This window comes from Choloepus didactylus, chromosome 2 (assembly GCF_015220235.1).
Source record: "Choloepus didactylus isolate mChoDid1 chromosome 2, mChoDid1.pri, whole genome shotgun sequence".
Taxonomy (NCBI): domain Eukaryota; kingdom Metazoa; phylum Chordata; class Mammalia; order Pilosa; family Megalonychidae; genus Choloepus; species Choloepus didactylus.
The window spans coordinates 120,305,910-120,320,945 of NC_051308.1; the positions used below are offsets into that span (position 1 = coordinate 120,305,910).

The 15,036-nt window shown below is 53.5% G+C and overlaps 1 protein-coding gene across 1 annotated transcript in view; it reads left to right on the top strand.

Moving 5' to 3' along the window:
• The first annotated feature begins 14,099 nt into the window (after positions 1 to 14,099).
• Positions 14,100 to 15,036, top strand: part of TBX15 (T-box transcription factor 15) — a 97,637-nt gene continuing 96,700 nt past the window's right edge. The window contains exon 1 of the mRNA XM_037814996.1: positions 14,100 to 14,304. Coding sequence (XP_037670924.1) covers positions 14,100 to 14,304 — 205 coding nt within the window. The remainder of the gene's footprint in view (positions 14,305 to 15,036) is intronic.

Below are 15,036 nucleotides of genomic sequence, written 5' to 3' on the forward strand. Positions count from 1 at the left end.
ACTCACAGTTGGCTGTTCCCAGGAACCATAAAGTTCTTTTAAGATGATCCGATAGCCCCAATTTTACAAATGAGGAAATGTGAGCTAGGTGATCAACAGACTTGTGCAAGGTTGGCTAGCGCCTCGATGCCGCGTTGAGTCGGGTCCACACCCACACGCCGCTATTTCCCCAGAGAGCGCAGCCGATTTCTCACCCAGTGTGGCGAGTAGAATAGAAGATTCGCTTTCAGAGTCCCTGGACCTCTCGGGAATTTACCCCGAAGCTCGGGGTGGGAGAAAGCTCGGGGTGGAGGAGGGCGCGAGCCAGGAAAACTAGGACGCGCTAGGTTTGCAAAGGGAGGAAGGCAACAACTGGGCGGGAAAGGGGGGAGGCGGGGTCTTGTGGCTCCTTTGCAGACCAAAAAGGAGGGGGCATCACCACCCGCTATCTTTTAGGATTCGATTGTGGACAAATTCAGTCTCTTTGAAACGCTGAGAAGCCTGTTCCTTGGAGCGGATAGCCTAACACGAGGTCTTCCAGGGGAAACTCGCTCTTTGCAGACGCCCGCTGCTGCCTGTCTCTGCCCCTTTCCCATTCGAAACCCGAGAGTCTGGGCCTGGACACTAGCCCACCTCCACTCCCGTGGCCTCGAAATCTGGTACTCAGCTTCCTGACCACAGTGCGAGGAGGTACTGAAGCACTGCGTTCTTTCCTCCACACAGTGTCCTGGTGACGGAGAGCTTCCGGTCACACTTCCCTGCAAGCAGGCAGGCTCCAGACACAGTGCTCCACCAGGTCCTGTCCGGGCTGGCTCTTTTCCACAATCCTCCAGCTGTTCACTTTACACAGTAGCCCCATGATTGTAGTAGCCCACAACTTGTTCAACAAATCTCCTCAGACAATGGAAAGTTCCAAGGTTTCCTGGACATAGTACCCAGGAGGCGGGGCCGGGACCCGCTGACTGCAGTTTCCGCAGCCCTGTTCCCACCTCCCCTGCCCCCTCACAGCCACCGGGCAGCAGAAAGAAGCGGCCAGCCTGCTCCTGCCCCTCGGCTGGACGACCCGCGGCTGTCACACCCACGACCTCTGCACCTGCCTGGTTGAGGGGAGATGCCTTGAGCGCGCGGTGAGGGCGGTGCGCATAGCTACTCGCCGCACTGCTGTGCCTGCCTGGGTCCGGGTAACCGCGAATGACGCGGACGCGAGAAGGGAGCACGAGGCTGCGGAATTCACCTCTAGGGAGTTGGAAAGAACAAGAGTGTTTTGGCGACCTGGGTAAGCATCCTAATTTTGCAGCTCAATAACATGGCATAAGTCAACGAAGTTCTAGGGGCCTTGGTTACCTTATCTAGAAACGGGAATGATGGCACCATGTTGCCTCCCAAGAGAGTGACAGCTCCCTTGTCAGAGGAGCATTCTCGCGGGTGGCTGGCGAGAAGCGAAAACCAAAACAGGAAGGAGCGGACACGCTCTCGGTTGTTTTTAACCCATCCTGCTCTGGCAGGAAAATCTGAAATTAAAATAAATCAGTATTGGCCACGCAGGGATAATTCTGATCAAGTGCAATTCGGGTGACATGACACACTTGGTCCGCCAGGAAAAGAAAGCCCGCAGCGGTTTGAGAAAAGTTGGATTCTCCGACTTGTCCCTGGGACCGACCGAAAGGGTGCAGGGAGTTCATTGGGAATGTGGCGGTCCCCCTGCGAGCCTTGCTCGAGAGGCAGATTCCACATAACGCTAGAGAAAGAGCCCTCGCCTCTGCAGCTTGGCCGCAGGATAACCTCCTGGAAGTGTGAGAAACCCCCCAAGCTTGCGAACCAGCCGCACGCCACCCGCGGGTTCCGGCGCAGGCGCCCCTGCCGCGCTTTCCAGCCCTCTACGTGGCCATCACCAACCTTGCGCTTCCCTTAGAGAAAGCGTGTGAGTAGGGACTCTCTGGCCTCGTCCAACAGGCCTACATAGTGGCCCAGTTAGCGGGGTCACGTAGAAACAAATCCACAGTCAAGAACTCCTCTCCCCTTTGCCTGGAAAGCCTGTGAGTGGTCGAGGTCCCAGAACAAAACGATCGTAACCTAGTTTTCCCCAGTCTTTCCCCTGACAAGGAGCCTCTGGCAGCTAGATGAGTAGGGACCTGGCGATTTTGAGGCATCAGTGCGGTTTATTTGGTATTTGGTGAGTTGTCGGGCAGCCGAGGTCATGGGTCCGGAATCAGTCCCTGTCACCAAGCCCCCATCGCTCTCCCGGAGTCAGTGTCTCCTAGTGAGTTGCCGTAGGGGCGCGCAGAGTTGGTCAGGACAAGATTTCTTCCCGCGCTGGGAACGAGAGTGGCTACGCACATCCCCGCTGTGCACCCTGCGAAGTTGCAGAGGAAGAGAATTTAAATTCACTGACCAAAATTCACTGTTGAGAACACTTTGAAGTTGGGCAACTGTGGCTGCGCCACTCTTTTTCTCTCCCTTCCCCCATTTCCCCAGCTCGTCCAGATGCACCAGAAAGCGGCACTTTGATCTTGCAAAGCAGCAATTTCTTAATTTTTTTTTTTTTAAAGGATGATTGGAGTAGGGAGAAAATAATGTCATCCCGCAGGCGCAGCCTGAAGAGCAGATTTCTGGACCCGGCCCGGCCCGGGGCGCCAGGCACATCTGTTTGCGCGAGTTTGCGGCGCATTCCTCTTGGCCAGAGATTTTTCTTCCCCTCCCCCCGAAGACCGGTGGGCGTGATTCACCCCAGGCAGGAAGCTGGACTTTGTCTTTGACCTAGAGATGCTGGGAGAGAAGGTGTGGAGAGGTGAGAGGTGGGAGTAGCAAGCGGGAATAGAATCTAAGGCTGTGACTCCAGGTTCCCGGCAGTGCGTCGTAAAAGAGAGTTGCTCAGAGTTAAAAGACCGCCCCCTGCCCTTCAAGAGGAAAATTCAGTTCCTTACACCCTCTCCCCCGCAGTGGAGAGGTGGGGACTGCTGCAGACTCAATGGGCAGAGGGCTCTTGTCAGCTGGTTCCCTTCTGTTTTTCCCCCTCCACAGAGTGGCGGGGGATTTACTGAAATAAGACAGACGTGAACGTTTCCTAGGATTTACCTAATATCCCCAAATTGGATTAAGATTTGGGAGAATACTAAACTACATAAAGCGCCAGTCAAATACCTCCAGTTTCCCGCCAACTTCTCCCACCCTCATATCCCGGGAGTGGGGAGGTGGGGGTGGGGGTGGTCAGAACTTGCTAAACTTCTGCTGCCCTTGAGCCTGCTTAGGGGTCTCCGATTCCCTGGGGCCCTCGGTCCTTTCACCCGGCCCTTTCCCCATAATCATGCCCTTTTCCTCTTCTCTAACTGGAGTCTCTTCTCTTCTTTCCTTCCTCCATAGAGAAAAGAGGCCAGGACCCAGCGAGCCCCCAACCCCAACCCCTGTCCTTCGCTCCTAATGAGCCCAGTTTCTATGGAGGCGCAGAAGGACTTTGTATCCACAGCTAACCTGACCTTGAGTCTTCGCGCTGAGTCCACCAAGCCACTCAAGTCTTTTGAGGAGTCGGGTGTGTGCCAAGAGCTCTTAAACAGCCCAGGGCTTCAAACTTTGGGCTGCGGGCCACCGGGGGGCTCCGCTGTGAGTGGCATAGTTGCTGTAAACACCTGGTTCCAGTCCACCTGGCTCTCTGGCCTGACAGAACCCAAATCTTACCAGTCAGTGCCAAGCTGCTGGGGAAGACAGGACAGGATGGGGGCACCAATTGTAAGCCTGGACCAGGAGTGGGGCGGGGGCTTCAGGAGTTGAGCTGTAGTCCAAGCCTCCCCCCACCCACTCCCTTCCCCCACCCCTCCTTTTATTTCTTTATGTTCTGTCTTTTCCTTCCATCTTTCCTTTCCCTCTTGTATTTCCCTGGTTTTTACCTTCTCGAGCCTCTATCAGCCCGAAAAGCCACAATCCATGTTTCTCCGGCTCCAAGGAGGCGGCTAGCTGACCTGCCCACCCAGAACCCTGGGAGAGCCCCGAGAGGGCCGCGGGAGGAAACTGAGAGCAAAACAGAAGCTGGCTGGTGTTAGAGCCCTCAGGTGCCCTGTGAGCCACAGCCCAGGCAGGGCTCCGTGGGTCCTCCTTGCACCTACCTTTCCCTTCCTTTGTCTAATATACCACCTCACAGATGTTTCTCCTTACAGTCTGCCCTACCCAGATACATGCGAGTTCGGAATCAGTCATAATGTAAAAATTCAGGGAAAATCTGTCGAAAGACGGTTAGGGGAATTCCAGGATGGTAGGAGAGGGGGTGCTGTCAGCTGGTTGGGTAGAAAGATATATCTGTGGCACTGAGGGAAGTTCCCCGACGGGTCGGTCACCGGCAGCGGTTACTAGTGAGGGCGTGAGGGACATTGAGTAGCAGTGCTGCTCACCCTTGGGGCAGTACCCACACTAAGGAAACCGGCGCAGCCTACACTGCCCGGACAGTAGTTTTAATGGAGGGTTTACACAGAGCAAGTCCACAAGTGACACTGGGTTTGCCATCAGGAGGAGAAAAAAAATAACCCAAGAGGAGAGGCTGCCAACATTCCACTGAGAAAACTGAAATGAGGAAAATGAAAAAAGAAGGAGGGGAGGTCTTCTTGCATTTTACAAACCTCTTCCATCTCCTCCTGGATCCCGTAGGGAGCGGCCGGCTGGGACCAACTCCCAGACGTTCCAGGGACTGGCTCGGTTCTTCCCACAGCTCCCTTCACACCTGCAGCCCAGTCTCCCAAGGCCAGCTCTGCCCAAAGCCTTCGCTGGGGTGGAGGGAGAGCTAGGCCTGTTGCCACAGGGGGAGGAGACTGCAGTCACCGAGGCACCAAACCGTGACTGAATTCAGCCCCCCAAACTTGAGCTGCCTCAGGGACTGCTCCGGACTTTGTGGCTTCGCTGCGGTGATGCGCCTTATGAGGGGTGGGGACTCCGATGACACGTCTGTCATTCTCCTATCCCGGCTTCCCAGGGCTGGTCTGGCTTCACCCGGGGCCCTCCTAAGACACCAAGGGTCCTCCTTGGGCGCCAGGGGCTTTGTCTTACTCCCCTGTCCTGATAAATTAGCAAAAGCTTTCTCCCTTGGAGTCGAAGTTTTTCTTCCGAACTGCGGAATTCCACTCCCTTTATACTCGAGTCCCAAGGACCTACCGAGTTTTCCTGTGGAGTCCATTCTCCTGCCTTGAACCTGATTTCCGAGCCCTCAACTACTCTGAGAAAGGAAAGAGTGACATCAATTACCACTCCGAGCCTGTTACTCATTTGCGTTTTAGGCGGATAGGAGCTATAGGAATAAATTAAAATACGTGGAGGACCTGGCAGTTGAGCCCTGCTGAGTTGGTGGTGGTGGTGGGGGGACAGTTTCAGTTAGAAAACATTTGAAGGCCCATTGTGGGGAGAAGCATCTAGCTGGTGGTCACCCAGTTAGGGAGATGGCTCCTATGGAGGATTGACACTCTCTGTCCTAAGTAAACTCTCAATCTGCGAGCGAAGACAGTCTATGCAGTGCCAGCTAAAGTCCAAGATGGCACCAAGTGTCACTGGGAATGGCCAGATGCTTCTACCTTCAGGTACTCGAGGACTTCTCTCTGCCTTTCCCGTATACCCATCCTCCTAAATGCTCAATTACCAGAGAGATTACTGGGGAGAAGGATTGGGAGTGGGAAGAAGTCTTCATGAAACAGATGGTTTTGGGATTGAGCCAACGAAGGATCAGAGCCTTGCAGCGAGCCTGGAAAGCCAAAGTTTCTAAGACAAAGCAGTTCTGGCCCACTTGGCCGGTGCAGTGAGGGGAAGCCAGTGGCCTGCAAATCTGCAGAGAGAGGCTGCCTGATGCCGATGCAGTGGAGCCCTGGAAGCTGAAAGAGCTTGGTGGCCTGATCTTGTTGACCCAGTCCCGTCTGGGGCAATCGCCCCGGGTTCCCCTTCCCCAAAGCAATCACTGCAGCAGCTGCTGTGAAGGCTACTCAGCTCAGGCCCAGGCAGTCTCTGGCCCTGGGAAAGATGGGATGGTTCTGTTCCTTTACGCCCTTGCCTGCAAGGATGCCTCCCTCATGCTGGGAAGGCCTTCTGCGTGTGTGTATGTGTGTGTGTGTGAGTGTGTGTGCTGGCCTGTATTAGACAATTCCATAAGTGACACCAGCCTCCCACCCCCTTTGACTGGTCACCTGAAGCCAGAGGGAACCTGAATGTGCAAGTCACATGTATGTGCCTGTTCACTAAGAGAGGCTGGGAGTATAGGGGTTACGAATTCTGGCTCTAGAATGAGATTATCAGAGTTAAAAGCTGTGGGACCTCTGCCAAGCAAGTTACCTAATTTACCTCTGTTTTCTCATTTGTTAAACGGAGCTGGTGACACTAGTTCTTGTCTCATAGGGCTTGAAGTGGGTGGAATGAATGAGTCCATGTCAATCAGCCCATGGCCTGGCGTAAAGCAAAGGCTCAATAAACAGTAGCTTTTTATAAGGTGTGCAGCCCAGAAAGAGAGAAGATAGACTGAGACTTGGTAAGAGAGGAAAGCTGTGGAAATAAACACATCTTTTCTCTCTCTGCTTTTCCAGGAGGGGTCTCTGGACCTCATTGCCTTCTGCTGATTTCTGATCTGGGTCAGAAATTCTCCTTTCCAGTGGTGAAGGAAACCAAGGACAGTGATAACGGAGGCGGGGTTTCACTGCAGTTCTGGGCCTACCCTCGTGCCACTGTTCCTTGTCCCCTAAGAGCCTTGAAACCTCCGGGGTTCCAGGTGCCAAAGACACTATTGAAAAATAGGGAATGTGGATTCAAGTGTTGTTCCACTCGGGGAGTACCTTCACTGGCCACTGGCCTGGATTTGTTGGCTTTTTCAGCAGGTCCTGGAAGCTCCCTGAATTAAGTGAATATTTCTCCTGGTTAGGAATAGGTAAGTTTCCTCGCCCCTGGCATTCCAGAATACTTGGCTGTGGGCCAGAGTGCAATGTCTCCTGCAGCTATTTGCATCCAGTGGTGCTATTGTCCTCCACCCTTTCCTCAGCAGCAGGCCCGGGGATTCTGGCACTATCCATCTCTCCAAATGTGTGTCTCTGCTCCGAAAGAGCTATTGGTTATAAAACAAACATTTTGTGGGCTCATTTTCCCAGCAACAAACGCTCAGTCCCGCATTGGTCGCCTCTGATCTCTGGGTGGTTTAGGCATCGCCAGGGACAGGATGTCTATTACCCAGGAGTTGCGGACTCATTCCCGCCTCCTTTGATTCGATTTTGCCCAGGTAGAGTCGAAGAAGTGAATTATGAGTCAACCACTCCCGGAAAAACCTCCCATGGATTAGCTGACGCCCCTTGCCAGCCTCTGGCTCCCAGTCTGAGGACAGAGGAAAGCATAAGTCTGGCCAGCCCAGCTATCCCCATCTCCGCACGGAGTATAGAATTCCCCAGCCCCTCCTCAGAGCTGCGCAGTCGGGTCCACTGTGGAGAAATGTTTTCCACTCTGATCGAATATCGTTTTTCATTCCTGGAGAGGGGGAGAATGATCTGTAAGGAAGCGGTAAAAATTCACGTGTCTGCATTTGCAAGGAATGGCTCAGAACCAGGCAGAGTCCTGTAGTTTCGCCGAGGACCTTTTGCTCCTGGGAGGCTGTTTTATTAGTAAAAAGTGAAGTCTAACTACGCTTGGAAAAAACAAAACAAAACAAAAAACAAACAAAAAACCAAACAACTGTCACAGCTGGTCCTTAGCTGCTAGTTCTCACAACCGGCATCATTTCAGCGCTCTAAGCCCCCCTCTCCTGTCTCTCACTTCTGACGGCTTCCTCCAGCCCCACACCAGGATCCCAGGGTATCCTCTTTATGTTCCTGGGCCCTGGGCGTGCTTCGGCTTGATTCCTAACTAGAGGCAGCCAGACTTCTGCGCCTGGTGCTTCTCTACTTCCTTACCCCCATAAAACTTTAGATAATCCTTCCTCTCAGTGGAAAAACCAAAGGGAGCTCTTAATCTCGCCTAGCCAGGCACCTGCAAACCCAGAAGGAAGAGGGAGACAGCTCTCATTTAGAGGCTAAACCTGAAAGAGCTGCGGATCTGGGGGCCAGAAAAAAAATGAAAGAACGCTCGATCTAGAACATGTCTGACTTCTGCAGTTTGGCTTTCTAGGGGAAGGTGGATTGGTTAGGGAGTAGAAGGACTGAGCGTTATTGCAAACAAAACAAAACCCTGCTGCTCCCTCCTGACCCCGCCACTTCTCACCACCTGGGTCCGGGATTTGGAGAAAGCTCTATTCTCACTCTCTCACTTGGTGGCTCTGCTTAAGGCACGGGGGTGGGGGTGGGGTGGGGGGAGGGGCTGAGGTAGGGCAGGGGGTCCAGTACAGCCGAGGCCTCGTGGCACCTTGACCACGCAGATAGCACCATTCAGAGGAAGGGGTTGGGGTCATGGGGTGGCCACAGCATTTAACTTCAAGAGACCCGGGAGAGCCTGAGGGAGCTGTTGGAGAGAGCTGGTTAAAGATGCAGCAGACCGATCGCTTGTAGATTTCTGCATACTTTCTGAGGACAGCTCAGTGTGTGGCCAGGATTGTTTCCTTCAAATGCCTGTGTGTGATGCTGTATACGCAAGCCTGTTGTTTCTTCATGCATTTTTGATTCTAGAAAATAAAGTGGATACTATACGTAGGTATACACGAGGTATGATACATGTGCGTGCTTACAGATACATAGATGCACAGCTTTGTGCAACTCCACACGATACACACATGCATAAGCCTTGTACTTGTAGGCTTCCTACACAAGTACATGGTAGTTGCTGATATACCCAACATTTACTTCTGAGTGAATGCTTAAATCCAGCTGCCTTTGGGTTGGGGCACGTTGGTTTGCCAAGCAACCTTGAACTCCCGAGGGTGGGGAACGCTACCCTCCAGTTCTGTTCAAGCAAAACGAATCCCAGTCCTGCCTTTCCCTAGCGCCTTGGTATCCTGCCTTGCACTCCGGGTGCCAGAGTGGGATCAGGGCAGGTTCGACGTTTCGCTTCCTACGAAGGCTGACAGGGCTAGAACTGGAGCCCCGCGCGGCAAGTGCAGACTGAAGGAAGAGTCCAGCTGCTGGGTTGCACTATATGCCCGAGGGAAAGAGAAGCTGGGCCTTGGGGAACAGGATTTCCTCGCCTCTGGGCGCGGCCGCTCCGGGCCTGGACACACAAAGGCCCCCTTTGTGGAGGGGCCCGGCTCCTGCGCAGAACGAGGCCAGCGAACAATAGTGCAATGTTGCAGCCCGCCGGGCCTGGCTCTCCCGGCTACACCGCGGCGGCCGAAGGCGAGGAAACCGGGTGGCGCTTTTTTACAGTTACAAATATAAAATCGGTGCTTTCCCCCCTTTCGCGCGCCTCCTGCCCCAACGCTGATAGAAAGCAGACAAATTTACGAAGGGCGAGCTAAGAGAATAATTACAGGGTGAAGGCCGTTAAATTTTATTTCCAGTCCCAAAGGCAAAACCTGCCATTTTATTGCAAACATCTGGAAGGACCGAGAGGTGGGCATGCTGCTGGTTTAAAACAAAAACAAAATATTTTATTTCGCGAAAACAAAAAAACATCATTAAAGACCCTTTCGCCCCCACGGACTTTCATTTTTAAAAAAGTGCTAGGAGGATGGTTGAATAGTCAACAACGCACGGCGCTCCTGCAACCCCGCAACCCGAATGAACCGCAGGGACTAGAGATACTGTTTACAGGACTGGGCCCTGCTGCCTGGGCAGGAGTTTCCAGAAATGGATACCCTTCGACCCGCCTGAGGGCTCCCAGGCAGTTATGCCTCCTCGTTTCATGTGCTTTTGTGGCTTTAGGGGCTCCAGTTTGGGAAAACAAGTAAAAAGTGGGAGCATTAGCCTAACAATCCCAGAATAGTCTTTCACAGCAATAATGAAACCTCATATCTGTCCAGTCCCTGTCTGATTATCTTACCTGCTTTGCTTAGTTGTAAAATATTTAGGATTCTTTTACTCCGCAGACAGGGAAACTAAGGCATGGGTTTGTAAATTGACTTGCCTAAGGTTAACACAGTTTGGAGCTGAAGGGGGCCTGGTCTCCAGGCTCTACTTTGCCTGTGGTGTTCCCACCCCATAGTTGCCTCATAATGTTTTATATCTGCCTGGACCAGAGAATTTGCTGTAATTCACACATGTCCATGAAGTGTCTGTCCATGTGAGTAGGGGCAGACTAACATGCCCCACTGTCCAACTATTTTTTAACATGGTTGTCAATTATCCACTCAAAACTCCACATTTAGAGTCGACTGTGAGTCACTTTGGCATTGCAGCTTTAGTGGTGGTATTTAGGGCATTATTTGGGTTGGGGTAACTGGAGGGAATGACAGGTATTTGGAAGGGATGGAGGCTCCATTTCTGGGAATGCTTGTTTGTGTTTATGACTCTTGTCCTGTGATGCTGCAGAGTACTGTTGTTCTGTTGAGAAATCAAAATATCTGAACAAGGTCAGTTTCTGGTGAGCTGCCACTGTGCTGCCTTACCCTTCATAGTTTTCTGACTTCCAAGGTCAGGCCTGGGTGTCCACTGCCCCCAATGTCCCTGCACATGGTCAGCGAGGCCTCCCAGTTCCCTTCTGACTTCCCAGGTACCCTAACAATGTTCTTTGGGCCTTGCAAGACCTGTGCTGAGGCCACCAGCCTGGTCCTTTTCAATTAGCTTCAGGCTTGAAGTAGACCTGAAATGGACTCAGTGCTGGAGTCTCCAGGCTCAACCCAGGGCACAAAGTTGGAACCTGTGGCTTGGAAACCTGGGAATTACCTCAGGAATTAGCTTCTTACACTGGGGACCCACTCTTATTCCACGGAACAGAGAAATGGGGGAGGGGTAGTTATAAGAGGAGAATTTGAAAGTCTTTTGTTGTAATCAGTGAGGGAAAAACACATAATACACTCATAGACTCTTACACTTAGTCCCCCACAACCCTTCCTTTCTCCACACCCCCAACAGCATACAATTATATGCACGTCATACACATTAAACTATACTGCTTAATCTTTCTCCAGACATCCCTCCCCATCAGCACAGAGCCACACCCTTGGGAAAACTTTGACCCCTATAGGATCAAAAAAAGAAGTTTTCCTGGCTTTCTCCTTTACCTAAAGGAAAGACTCCTGTTTTCATAATGTTCCAAACCAGCCTGGTTTCATTTGGGTCCGAATGGTTTTAGTGTCCTAACACAGGATTTCAGGATATGTGTGTATGTGGGATGGGAGTGGGGGTAACCTATGTATGTGCAAACTGAAGGAAGAGGGTTGTGGGAACTCTCTTCTCTGAGAGCTCACATGAGGGGAATATACTGGGATGGGGTGCAGATACATGTCCTTGAAGGCATTACCCTTTCTTCTGTGTGTGACCATGAGACCAGCGTGTATAGACACCTACATCGTTCAGGCCACTGGATGTCGTGGGTAGCCGGAAAGTCCCCTGTTTGAGTAATTTTCGCGGCCCCAGGGAGGGTGTGTGACCTATGGTATATTCACTTCTCAAACGAAACCAGGAGTCTGAGAGATTGCAAAGGCAAGAGGCTACCAGAGGGAGATATAGGCGATGGGAGGGAAAGAGCTGGGGAAGTCTAGAGGCTGGCTCCATTGCTGCTTCATCTGGACTGGTCCCGGTAGGGTCCAGCCACTGGTAGAGAACAAGGACCAGGCGACATCAGGATTGGGAGCCGAGAGCGAGTTGTGAGCCACAGCGAAAGGTAACTGAGCTTCCGGCCAGCCTTGCCTCCAACTTCTTTGTTGAAGCTGGGTAACGGCGAACCCCTGATCACTTTCGGCTAGAGCTTCTGTGAATAAAGCTGAGTGCTGACTGACGTGGGAGACCCTGCGCCTTGCTACCCGCATTTGCCGAGTCCGCCCGGCAGCGCCGCGGGAGACGCCGAGAGGACCCAGTTCCAGCTTCCAGCTCTAGGGTTCTTGGACGTGCTTCACCGGTACCTCCAAGCCTGAGATGCAGGCTCGAGGAAGGCCCGGGAGGACCACGCCTGACTGAATCATACTCACCCGGTAGCTTTTCCATTATACCTTCTGCGTTTGCAGGAATCCAATTTGGAGGAGTCCAAACGTGGTCTTTTTGCTCTTCTCTCTCGGGCGGAAGAGGTCCAAGGCGCATTCTGGAAGATTCAGCCGTTTCCTTTAGCACCAGCTGGCTTCCAAGTATATCAAGGGCTAGACATTCTCTGGCTTCCCTCGGCCCTCAGGCGGGGAATGCGATGTTTCAGAGGCCCGACTGGCCGTCGATTCTCGCCCTGGGTTTCGTTCTGACTCGGTCTGGCTGCCCCTTGCCCTAGGCTTGAGAGTTCCAATCCTGCTCAGGGCCTGGCTGTCGGCTGACTTGTCTGCTTGGCCTCTTGGTCCTTCGCCGGCTCCCCGGGCCCAGCTTTTTCCCATCTCTTCGAGCGCGGAAAGAAGCATCTCAACCCGGGCATTCGGATGGATGGGAAGATCAGGTTGTAGCTAGGTGGTCGTGCGCGGAATCCGAGGCGTTTTCCCAGCTTGGCAGGACTACCTTCTCAGCCGGTCTCAGCTTGCTCGGTGCAAGGCTGCTTGCTAAGTTTTTTTGCGGCCCGCGGTCGGCGGCGTAACCTGGGGAGGGGGCGTGGGAAACAAGAGTGGCCAGGAGTGCGGGATTTTAAGCTCCTTAGAAATTCCTGATGAAAGCACTCTTCTGAAAGATTAAAACAACAACCACCGCCGATGGGGGCAGGGAGGTGGGGAGAGCAGAGAGCTCCCGAGGTGGCAGGGTTTGAAGGGAAGAAAAAGCTCCCTCCGTAATGTTCCTAGCCAACTCCGCTTTGCGCCCCTATGTATGTTCTCCAGAACAAGAGCCCGGCGCAGGCGAAGGGCGGCCGGTAGCCGCTCACCCGCGCTGAAGAGCAGGCCAATATATGCTGGGTGCGGGCTCAGCCAGGGCTGGCCTGAGGAGCGCAAGGTAAACCCGGAACCCCACCGCGAGCCTCTTGCTCCGAGGGCTTCTTTGTCTCCTCCGTCAGTCAGGTAGAGCTGGAGGGAAAGTGATCTTCAGATTTTCAATTGAAAGACCTTGGATAATAACGGAGCATTTTTGTTTTGTTTGTTTCGTTTTGCTAGTAACAGTAGTGTTAGAAAATATTCAAAAGGAACTTGAGAACCCGGGTGGAGACATCCGAGGGGAACCAGCAAATCTTGAGAAGTAGTCACCTGGAAGTAGCCAAAAGATTACCAGAGTCGTTTTCTGATATTTTTGGACAGATTAACATTTTTTCAGAGCCCCCAAATTCCAGATCCGCATAAAAATGACTATTAGGTGTGCAGCGCCTATGAGACAGAAGATTTGGGAGGAAAAGATACGGATTTAGGATTTGCAGGAGTTTGCAAAAGCTCAGATCAGACGTCGACTTTCAGCCCCTCTCCCCTCCCCGCTACACACACACACACACACACACACGAGCAACCCATTGGGGACTGGGAGGCCAGGGGTTAAAGTCGGCCCGGGAGCATCCCGGGGACGGCCGGACGCAGGGCCTTGGCCTGAGCCTCAGTCTCTCCTCTCCTCTCATTGGCCCGCGCTCTCAGGGTTTCTCCTGTTCCCTCCTAGCCATTGGTCCGGGGCTGGCTTTTTTTCCCCTCCGTCTTTCTCTTCCTCCCCCCTCCCTCTCCCTCGCCCCTCCGACTGGAGCTCACTGCCTGCCCCCAGATCCTCGGGAAGGGAAAAATTTAGGAAAAAAAAAAATCCCAGAAGTTTGGATCAGAGAAAGGACGGGAAAAACGAGGAAGAAGGAGAGGGAGGAGAGAAAAGGAGAGGGAGGAGAGAGAAAAAGAATTAAAAAAAGATGAAGTCCATTCCTCACAGCCTGTGAGCGCCTGCCCGTGTGGGTGGGAAGCAGGTCTCCGGCGCTCATGCGGCGAGCGGGCGGCGCTTCGGGCGCTCGTTCCTAGCGACTGGGGCAGCTGGGGGCGCCTGTCCGAGCCGGCGGCGAGGGCGGGGGAGGGCGCAGGGGGAGGGTGCAGAGGACTCGCAGAGCCGCCGCCTCAGCCTCGGCCTCCGCGCCGCGGCCTCTCCCGGGCCCGGCCCGGCGGGCGCTCGGAGCGTGAAGGCGCGAGCTGCTGAGGGGTAGCCTGAACGAGCAGGGACGAGGTGCTGGCGGCTAAGATGAGTGAAAGGAGAAGATCTGCAGTCGCCCTGAGCTCGCGAGCACATGCCTTCTCCGTTGAAGCCTTGATCGGCTCAAATAAAAAGCGGAAACTGCGAGACTGGGAGGAGAAGGGGCTGGATCTGTCCATGGAGGCTCTGAGCCCCGCGGACCCACTTGGCGACAACGAGGACGCGGCCGCACACGGCCTGGAGCCCCACCCTGGTGAGTGCGTCGGGTCCCACCGCGGGAGACGGCTAGCGAGGGCCGGCGGGCTACCAGCGGCGGGCGGAGTGGTGAGGAGGGAGGCCCTGGTCGCTGGCGCCCTATTTCTTCTCTAACTCGGGTTCTTCTTTCTTGCGCAAATGCTTTGAGACTCCCCTCAACTCGCCGGAACCAATCTGGGGGGACTGTCCGAGTCTTGCATTTTCATAGCCAATCTCAAGCAAGGAGACCTGTTTGCTCGTATCGCCTGCCTTCTCTTCTCGGAGCACAAGGTTCAGGGTGCCAACAGCTGGAGGGCTTAAGAGAGGGTCGTAGGCAACAGCGCGGAGCCGAGGAGAGCTGGGACTCGCTTCCCAGAGCTCCTCTCAGCCCGGAGCCGTGTTTTCTGCCCAGGCAACACAATCCCGGAAAATTCCCAGTTTGTCCCATTTAGCGTCCAACTTCGACCTCCTCCCCCCACCCCCGACTTTTCTGAGATTCAAGTTATGTGTGTTTCCCTTACTCCTGGCGAAGAAGGGAGTATAATTATGTCTACTCCGTTGGCGTTTATGGCGAGAAGAATGAATGTTAGAACCCTTACTCTGCGCACTGGGTCACTGACCAGGCCCACATATGTGTAGTTGTGTGCGTGTATGGGGGGGATGTCATGCGATTAATTTGTATCTCAAATCTATGCACATTCTATGCATATTATGTGCTCCCAACTCATAAAACCCCGAGCGGATGCCGATG